The sequence below is a fragment of the Nicotiana attenuata genome, chromosome 2, assembly GCF_001879085.1.
Source record: "Nicotiana attenuata strain UT chromosome 2, NIATTr2, whole genome shotgun sequence".
Lineage (NCBI taxonomy): Eukaryota > Viridiplantae > Streptophyta > Magnoliopsida > Solanales > Solanaceae > Nicotiana > Nicotiana attenuata.
This window is the reverse complement of record NC_031990.1, coordinates 36,014,057-36,024,815: the sequence shown is the minus strand read 5'-3', so window position 1 is coordinate 36,024,815 and position 10,759 is coordinate 36,014,057. Positions and strand designations below refer to the sequence as shown.

The 10,759-nt window shown below is 39.6% G+C and overlaps 1 protein-coding gene across 1 annotated transcript; it reads left to right on the top strand.

The window, feature by feature from the left end:
* On the top strand, nucleotides 376–5,442 carry LOC109218387. Its single transcript, XM_019382755.1, has 3 exons — nucleotides 376–4,299; nucleotides 4,677–4,754; nucleotides 5,290–5,442. The coding sequence occupies exons 1-3, from the start codon at nucleotides 3,901–3,903 to the stop codon at nucleotides 5,440–5,442; spliced, it is 630 nt and encodes a 209-aa protein (XP_019238300.1). The 5' UTR covers nucleotides 376–3,900.

The window sequence follows — 10,759 nt, the reverse complement described above, 5'->3', positions numbered from 1 at the left end:
GAAGATCGTTAGAATCTGGGAACAAATGAAGCCAATCTTCATTGGCGTAAAATTTATCAATACATTCTAGAATTAGTTTATTAGGAGTCGTTCGTTTATTACTCCAAGTAAAACGCGATCCAGTAAACCCTAAGTCAATCATGTTAGCATTATATAAGCACATATTAAGAGCTTCAGAGTGATTAGTGTTAATATGATTTCCCCCAAATTTTTCAGAAGTACTAGAAACTTCGTTAAAATCACTACATAGTAGCCACGCATTCGAATGAGCTTGTGCAAACTGTTGAATGTTATGCCAAAGTGTTTGATGATTGTAGTATGAAGTGCTAGCATAAATTAAGGAAATATACCAAATAGGTGTGGTAGGGAATACCTGGACAGAAACGTGGAGCTCCTAAGCAGTAATTGCAATGGGATCACCAGTGAGGTCATGTGCGCGCCATAACATGACAATACCACCAGAGTAGCCTTGAGCAGCAACTTGGATAAGATCAGTAAAGTTAAACTCGTTGAGAAGAGGTGTGGTCCTCCATTCTGGTCTCCGTGAGGCATAGAATAGTGGGGTTGTTCCATTTGAGCAAAAAATGCAAGTTATGCCTAAATCTGGTTGTTGGCGCCACGGTAGTTCCATAACATGTTCTTCATGGATCTATTTGTCGTAGGGGATGATCTCCCTCCCGGAGCGAGTGCCATTTCCAAAGTCATTGTAAGTTGATGGTTTTTGCCTATCGCCTCCTGAAGTGGTGGCTGTGGATGCATTGTTGGTATCAAAAGTGTGACATACTTCTGGTCCACAGAGTAAGGGTCGAGACGAATATTTAAGGAGATCGTTTCCAAGGTTGGAGGAGCCAGTATCAAAAATCTTCTTTCGATGTTTTCATGCATGGTGAGAGTCAATGGCTGTTCAGGTTCAGTGTCTCCATAAATGTGTTGTGGAGAGGCGGATTGGCATGATCTTCTTCTTCTATGTCCGATGGTGGCGTGGCTGGTGGTGGTGATGGAGGCAGTGTCAGTGGTAGCCGATGAAAGTCCATCTGTGGTGGAGCCTGGTGCAACATTTTTGGGAATACCTGTTGAGGCTGGCCATTGTAGTAGGGCCAGAAATGTGGAGGTGGGGTACATTTAAAGGTGGCGGCAGTTTTTGCGGTTGAGGCAGCCATTGCTGAGCTTGAGTGAGTTGGTGGTTGAGTTCCAAATCAGCGACATCCTGGAGGTGTAGGATTTGCATGACATGATTATGTTGATTGTCTGGTAGTCCATCCTGAATGAGTGTCATGAGGAGGTCGTTGTTGTCAAGGATTGTTGTGACTTGGTGCTGGAGCAGAGGAAGGTTCAACGACATATGCAGTAGAGTATGTTCCGGTGGTGGTAATGAAACAAGGTTGAAAGGTGGTGGTGGAATCGAAGCACCCAGGAGAAGGGGCTGTAGGAGGGGTAGTGGTGGAACCAAGTGTGGAGGTAGAAGCTGATAATTGTTGATTTGTATGTGAGGGACAGGGGTCCTGTTCCTGTTGTTGCGATGGAGTGGTGGGTAGTCGATGCATTGTTATTGGAAGGTGGATTTTTTGGTGAGGAAGGTAATGTTGGTGGTTCTGCATGGATGGGAGTAGTGTGATTTATAGCGGTGGATGAATCATGACCTTTGGGTAATGGTGTTTCCGATGGCACTTGTATATCTGTAGTAGACGGAGTAGGGTTATTAGTGAGGGGGATCGTAGACGGGTAGGGGTGATGTGATATGGTTAGGTGTTGGTAGAAGAGGGTATAAGGGTATGAACTTGATTGGTTATTACGGAGGCGTGGTGAAGTCGTGGAAGAGGATTGAGTGTGCCTGATGTTGTTGAAGTAGAGGTATTAAATTTTATAGTGTTATAGGAAGCTGGGTCTTGTCTTTTGTGATAGGTAGTAGCAGCCGTATTTGAGGAATGATTTGGAGGAGTAGCAGTTGCTGACCCACAACTTTTACCAAGCGGATTCAAAATGCAAAAAAGTAAATATACAAAGAGAGCAAGAAGCGGCACTGCGTAGAGGCAAAGGAGATGGCTCTGGGAGCAATGACTTTGAACTTAGAAGTGAAAGATTCAGCCAAGAAAGAAGCAAATGGAATTGGTAATTATTTATAATTTTCAGATTTTTTTTTCTATTAGGGAAAAACTTGAAATGGTGTACTTTTCTTTTTCTAAATTATACTTATATGGAAAAGGCTTTTCTAGTGTAAAAAGGGAAATGTAAACTTTCCTATGTCGTATGTATGTCCTATGTCTAAAAGAGTGTCATACAGATATGATAAACTTTCCTGTTGACTGTTGTAAGTGGAAAATAATGAGCGACCATTTGAGGCTGAAAAGTTTCGAACTCAGGACGTCCTGATAGACTTGAACCCACTTTGCCAGCGGGCATAACATTATTTTCTCGAAGAAAGAAAAAATACACTTATATACATAGTGTTATTTTCTGACGAAGCGGGTTTATATGAATCCTCTTGACCCCATGTGGGTCCGCCCCTGAGAAGTAGCCTTTGCTTTCATATTCTTGCATGTAGCAGGGGATGTAGAGGTAACGTGTGTTAATGTGGAGGAAGTTTGGTTCATAGTGGCATGTAATGAAGAAGGAGAGGCAGGTGATATGGTGGGCGGTGGGGTCATATCGGCTGACATAGGGCAGAGTGGGCTAGAATATTGTAGATCTACATGGGAACTTGTGCGGTCAGAAAGATGGGGGGCATGTGGGGGTAGGGGTATTAGGAGAATGATTGTCATCAATGGTAGGATCAGGGGTGGAAAAACAAACTTGTCGGAAAGAGGAATACTGTAGTTGTTTAAAGTGGCTGTTGAGGCAGGTTTTTGTGTAATTATACGGGTAGTGGGGGGCAAGTGTATATTATTTTCGGGTGGTTGTTGATTATTGAGGGTTCATTGTGGAACATTCCTATTATTTTTTGGAGAGACTGTATGCCATGGGCTTTTATCCTCGTTGGACACAATTGGTTCAGTGGATTGGGCTTGGGCACTGGTGAAGGGTCCAGTAGGTATATTTGAAGGGCAAGAGTTTAATGTGTGGCCTAGGCAGCCGCAGAGCTTGCATAGTGGGGTTGTTTCTTCATAGTGAATTGTTTGCAGGTGGGTGCCAATTAAGATTTCAGTTAGTAGGGGCTTACCAAGGCGCTAGAATGCATAAACGAGCATAACGTCCTTGGGTGGTATGTGTGGTGTAGGCGTCAATCTTGAGACGTTGACCAAAGAAATTTTCTATTTTTTGTCGGATTTGTTGGTCATAATATTCCATAGGGAGTTGTGGTAAACGGATCCAAATGGTGGAAAAAGGAGTATGGGCTTGGGATGGGTTAAACTTGGGTTCCCAGTGACGAATGGAGAGATATTGAGAACCAATTAACCATGGCCCTCTTTGCATAAGTTTGTGGAATGTTTCTTGAATGGTGAATTTGATAAGAGAGTAATCATAACCTAAATCGATTAGATTGAGAGATTCTTTGGATTGCCAGAGTGTTTGTAGTTTGTTTTTGAGGAAGTTGTACGACACCTTGGGGCCTAGTAGTTTGATAATAATGGATTGGGTCCATGGGTTGTATAGTCTTGTTTCTTCATGCTTAGTAATAGGATAAAGTGTGGGAGTGGAGAAGGTTAGATTCATAATTTAAGTGGGCAGTTGGTGACAACGGATTTAATTTATGGAGATATGTGGGTTTGGAAGATGATTGGTTGGATATGGTAGGATCTTTAGGTCTTTTTTTGCTACGTGTTAGTTGATCTGTTTCTTGTTCAGATGGGGGATGTTTCATCTTCGATTGGTTTTCCATGGTGCTAACAACGAAGATTAGTTTCTCTCTCTAGAAGCTAGAGAGAAGTCAGAGAACTGAGTTGGAGAAAGTTGGCTCATTGTATGTTGCTGTCTCAACTGTTCTATAAGGATAATAGTAAAATAATTTTTAAAGTTTTTGGCCATAAGGTAGTATTTACAGATGAAGATTTTCATACTATTACTGGACTTAAGGTTGAGGCAGCTGATTATAGCTTTATTGATGTTAGAGAGAACCGTTTGACGGAATGGTATTTTTCTGAAGTGAATAGGGGTTTGAAGGTAGAGAATTTATTTCATTTTACGGAAAAGCGGTCTCGATTGAGTGATGGTACAACTGTTAAAGTTTCTATTGATGTTGAGGCTTGTGATGAAGTTGTGGTAAAGCTTGCTCAGATTTACCTATTGGAAGCCATTCTGTTGGGTAAATTTGAAGGTCGAAATATGAGCGATCGTTCTATGAACATCATTGACAACGAAGAGGTTTGTGTTTCTTATCCATGTGGTAGTTTGTGTTTCGATGAGCTTATTGCAAATTTGTCGCATGTTCTGACCACTGATTCAGTTGAAAATAAAACAACGGGCAGACTTCCATCTTATATAGCGCTTGGATTCCTATTTTTGTTCAATGTATGGACGATGAAAGTGTTTAATGATTTTCGTCAATTTTCAAGATATGATAATCGTGGGCCAATTAGGATGTTTTCTTATTCAAGCATGGGATGTCCAAAATATAAGAAACTTCTTAAAGATTTCTTTAAAAATGAAATTGTAAGTTAGTAGTATTTGACTTTTTCTCATATTTCTTTTCTCATAGATTTGTTTTAATCTTATTGTTTATGTTTTTGTTTATTTAATAGAAATTCAAGGTTCTCAAGGTGAACCCGTCATATCTTCTTGAACATTCATCGAAAATTGATGTTAGTGAGATTGTGAATGTAAGTTGGTGTTTCTCTTATTTTAATTAGTCCTTTTTTACTTAATTTTAGCGATAATATACTGGATTTGGTTCTGATAACTTGCATTTCAAAATTTGGTTCCTGTATATTATGATGGAAGTCTGATCTCTGAAGCCTTGTTGCCCAGGTTTTTCTACTGGATGGGTATAATATACTGGATTTGACCATGTTTTTCCATTCTATTCCAGTATTTTTTGCTGGAGTTTTATTATTTCTAATAACTTGCAAACCAAAATAATGTGTTAGCTTTTTGAAAAGTTTTTATACTAGATGAGTATAATATAGTGGATTTGACCTTTTTCTTCATTCTATTTCAGTATTTTTTGCTGGAGTTTTATTTATTTCTAATAACCTACAATCCATAATAATGTGCTAGCCCTCTTGAAAAATTTTTATACTGAATGAGTATAATATGCTGGATGAGTTTAATATACTGGATTTGATCATGTTCCTGATTATTATGATGAAACTCTGATCAAAGAAACAACAACTTTCATTTTTCTTTTCTTTTCAGATGGTACCAGTCAAAGTTCAAGACATTATACGTTCAGATCAGGTAAATTTTGAGAAAAAGATGGAGAAAATTATTAATAATGCTGGAAAAAAAATGAAGACACATGTTGATAATTCTGTTATGGTGATTAACTACTTTGGTGCAATTTTTTAGAGTTGATTTTGTTAGTATAATAATATATTGTATATTAATATTATTTATTCATTGTTACGTGATATTAGTGGTAAGCTTGATAAAGTTGTAGAATTCATTGGGAATTTAAATGAGAGAAGTAAAAAGAAATACCATCATGGCTTTTTGAATGATGAAGATGGGTATCGTGACTTTTATAAAAATGGTGATGAACGGAATGAATTTAGAAATGGTTCCAGCTTTTCAATGGAAAAATATGACAAAAGAAATGAACATGGAAATAGTAAAAGGAATGAAGCAAGAGATCCTGTTGATGGAGATAACGATCCTGATAGAGATTTTGATCAAAATAATCAAATGAACAAAGATATAGATGTTCCTATTTGTGGATATTCTGCTCATTGTTCGGGGAATGAACAGGGGGAAGATGTTGATTTAGACAAACAGGATGAATATGGCAATATGGAATTTAAGCATATAGCATCTTCTAGTTTAGTGCAATCGGTCATGGATATTGAATCAGTCCATGGAGGACAAAATAAAGAAGGTAAGGTGCACCACCTTCTAGTTCAATGCCATCAGTCATGGATATTGAGTCAGTCCACGAAGGAAAAAATAAAGAAGGTACTGATGAAGGTGCAGCAGCTGGTGGAGATTTAGTGGAAGGTCCTTCTTGTGATGAAGAAAGAGCAGACTGTACTTTAGTTGAACCAACTCTAACAGATGGTAAAGATATTGATGCGATTATTGAAAAGAATAATTGATGGGACATATGTGGTTTTCACACCTCAGTCCAGTCAAGATATTTTGCAAAATAGCAGACTTGCGTGCTTTCAGGGAAGTGGACCAAATGTTCTAACATACTGTACAAATGTTGAAACTATTATGCGCGATATTGTACGGGTCATTCCCCCTAGTCTTAATTTATAGTTAGAAGTTAAGTCTGATGCACAGTGACCAAGGCATGAGGCAAAGGGATATAGAAGTAAACAAGGTTTACCAAAATAAAAGTTGTATTGGTGAAACGAATTACATATAAGCGACCAATGCAGGACTCAATCACAATGGTGGCTCAATAAAACTAGTGGTCTACAGCCAAATTTAATAGAAGACCTTAAACATTTTAATTGAATATAAATATACAAAAAATTAATATTGCTTTTCTTTCTTTCTTTCTTTCTTTTACTTTTTTGTTTATTGGATGGTAGTTGATAGGTAGGGATTTTAACCTATTATTTGCTCTTTTACTTGTGCTTTAGGCCAAAAATGTTTGAAGGTATTCCCGGAAACTAATGAAATATGCTTGCCTGCAGAAATTGTTCAAAATGAGCCAAAGGAATCAAAACCAACTCACAAAGGAGTCAAAAGTTGAACAAAACAAAGACTGGACAAAGAATCCTGAAGCGCGAACCGCACCAATATTGTGCGGCTGCAAAAGCCATGGTTTGGCCGCGATCATAATTATGCAGACCACCAGGACTGAGATTCAGAGAGCTGGCAACTTGAACAAAAGAGAGTATTGCGGACCGCACCACAATTGTGTGGCCGAGATCGAAATTGTGCGGTCCGCAAGATGAAGAATCAGAGAGTTGATTTCAAGCCAAACTCAAGCAAGTGCGGACCGCATCACTTTTATGCGGCCGCACTTGAAATTATGCAGTCCGCGAAAGTCCAGCTCAATCCAGATCCAAAAGAGAAAAATGTTGACCGCATCAAAATTACACGGCCGTTAAAGCAAGAGTACGGCGAGTGAATTATGCAGTCGCACAACCTCCGCAGGGGCAATTTTGTCAGATATTTTCAGCTTAGTATAAATAGAACTTTTTGTCATTTTTAGGTAATGTTATGTTTTGTATGAGCACGTGAGATGGCTGAGCATTCTGTTTTCGGAAGTTTTGTACTAGGTTCATCTCCTAACATTAGATTTTCATTCTATAAATTAATATTATGGATTTTGACTTCTTTTCATCTTTAATTTCTGCTATTTCCATGAGTAGCTGAACCCATAGCTAGGGTTGTGACCCAACCCTAGTGTGGGTATGTAATGGGTATTTGATTTTAGGGCTTGAATGTGAATGAGTTAGTGATATTTAGCCTAGTTATTGCTATAACTATAGAATTAATGGTTGCAAATATTTATTTATGCCTTTATGACTCAGTCTCTACTTGAGAAAGACGGATTAAGTCTAGGACAACTAGGCTAACAAGCAATTGAGGTGAAGTCAAGAAATTGATAGCCCCAATTAAAGGGTTTAAACTAGAGATAGTAATACCCACTTGAGCTAATATCACTTGATTTGTTTGAATACCCATTTGGACTTGAGAAAGCCAAATTGGGCAAAATCACTCAAACTACCGAGAGGTATAGAGTGAGTACCCGTGTGTGATAGCTATATTATGATCCCAACTAATCAAGCTTGCCCTAGATTTTGCTACTAGTTAGATATTGACCTAGAAAGAAGTCACGATCCTAGTCTCTTTAAACACTTGAAAAACAACAAAAAAATTATTGTTCTTAATTTCAATCATTGCAATCTTTAGAGAAAAGTTAGAACTAGAAATCAAACCCAAACTTGTGAAAGTGTAATTACACTCAAAGCCCGCATCTAGCTTAGATATAAACCTAATTCCAAACATTAACTCCCTGCAGATTCGATCCCGACCTATTTGGGTTAAAACTGCATCGACCACCCTCACAACTCAATAGTAGTGTAGGCTTGGACCAGATCAATTTTCTACGTCGTTGCCGGGGAGTTAGATGGTCTTAGCTATATATCTAAGTATTTGTGTGTTTTGTTTTTCTTTCCTTCCGTTTTTCTAATTTTGTGTGTGAATTGTTTTTAGGTACTAAATGGCTCTTAAAAACGAAGCCCTAGGAATGTACCTGTAACGACCCGACCAGTCATTTTGAGCAATTGCACTTTGCTCGCCAGTTCTAGGGCATGACTAGCCACGTATGATGTATTATGACTTATGTAAATCGTTGGTTTTGGTTTTCAGGATAATCGGAATAGATTTGGAAGAACAATTCTCAGTTTGAAGCTTTAAATTTGAAAGGTTTGACCAAGTTTTGACTTTTTAGTATATGATCTTGTTTTTGGATTTTTATGATTTGGTTAGCTCCGTTAGGTGATTTGGGACTTAGGAGCGTGATCGGAATGTATTTTGGAGGTCCGTGCAAGGTTTGGGCTTGAATTGGCAAAATTTAAAATTTGGCATTTTCCGATTGGTAGTGGAAATTTTGATATCGGGATCGGAATAGAATTCTGGGAATTGGAGTAGGTCCGTTGTGTCATTTGTGACATGTGTATAAAATTTTAGGTCATTCGGACGAGGTTTGATAGACTTTTTGATATAATTTGGAATTCGGAAGTTTTTGAAATCCTTAGGCTTGAATCCGTGGGTGATTTGATGTTTTGATGTTGTTTTGAGCGTTCCGAAGGTTGGAACAAGTGTGAACGATGTTATGCGACTTGTCGATATGTTTGGACGGGGTCCCGAGGGGCTCGGGCGTGTTTTGGATTGATTTCAGGCTATTTTTCCCTATAATTTCAGTGCTGGTATGATTCTGCATCTGGAGTCTTTTCTCTTCATCGCGATCGCGGAGAGATGAATGCGGTCGCGTAAGGGAAAGACCTGAGGCTGTTTATTTCTTCATCGCGTTCGTGAACATGGGTCCGCGTTCGTGTAGCTTGTGGCAGATGGAGCATCGCATTCGCAACAGTGAGCACGCCTTCGCGTAGTGTTGGGTCTGAGCTGAGGCAGCATGGTTACCTCTTCGAGTTCGCAAGGTCAGTTCCGCGAACGCGTAGTTCAGTCAGTGGAGCTTAACGCGATCGCGAAGTGTATTATGCAATCGCGTAAGGTTATTTCTGGAGCCAGCAAAGTTTGTTCTTTGCGATCGCGATGGTCTTCCCGCGATCGTGATTAAGGAAGATTACCTGGGCAGAATATTTAAATTAAGGTCTTCACGAATTTTAGCCATTTTCCTCCATTGTTGAGCGGTTTTGAAGCTTTTGAGAGGGATTGAAGAGGGATTCGAAGGGTAACTCTTGGAGTTAAGGTTTTTGAACCTAAAAACTCGATTCTATGTTGATTTTCAATTGTTTAAGCGTGTAATTTATGGGATTAAAGGTGAGAAATTGGGGAATTAGGGCTTGGAATTGGAGAGTTTAAATTGGGGATTTGAGGGGCCATTTGAGGTCCGATTTTGACGTTCTTGGTATGTATGGACTCGTGGGAGGATGGGAATTTTGTTGATGTGGGATTCCGAGACGTGGGCGCAGGGGTCGGGTTTGACCCATTTCGGGATTTTTGATGTAATTTGATTATTTTCGCGTGGGCTTTGTCCCTTTGGCATGTATTGATGATATGATTCTGATTTTTGGATAGATTCTAGGTGATTTGAGGCCGAGTCGAGAGATAAGGGCATCGCAGTGTAGATTTTTTTCCGGTTTGAGGTAAGTAATGATTGTAAATCTAGTCCTGAGGGTATGAAACCCCGAATTTCACATCTTTTCACTGCTTTGAGGTAACACACACGCTAGATGATGAGCGTGGGGTCGTGCACCATTAGGGATTGTGACTTGGTCCGTCTCGTACGACTATTAAGTTGCGTATTTGATTGAAAACTATTTGATAGTATTGTGTTTGGAAAGTATTACTATGTTTTGGGCGGAATGCCATATTTGGGCCTCGTGCCAACTGTTTGGACCCTTAGGGACTTTGTTACTACTATTCCTCACTGTTTGACTTAAATATTTGTACTCAGTCATGTTGTGTTTTATTGATTTCATAACTCAGCCTTATTTACTCAGTTTTGATATTACAAATGATGTTTCGGGCTGAACGCCCTGTTTTGCTGTTAGCCCGAGTTGCTTGAGAGGTTTATGACTGAGAGAGGTCGAGGGCCTGATTGTGAGGTTGATGACCGAGAGAGGCCGAGGGCCTGGTTGTGAGGATTATATATTTATGGATCGGGCTGCACGCCGCAGCAATATATATATATATATATACACACACACACACACACACACACACATATATATATATATATATATGTATATGGATCGGGCTGCACGCCGCAACGATATATGGATCGGGCTGCACGCCACAACGATATATGGATCGGGCTACACGCTGCAGCGATATTGTGCTTGGCTTGTAGGATCCCCTCCGGAGTCTACACACCCCCAATGAGCGCAGTCGACTATATATATGGATCGGGCTGCACGCCGCAGCGGTCATGATAAGGTACCTATTGAGTGTGAGCGCTGAATGTGAGCGCTGATTGATGAGAGTAGAGTCATGAGTGGCTAAGAGGCTTGCCCGAGGGGCT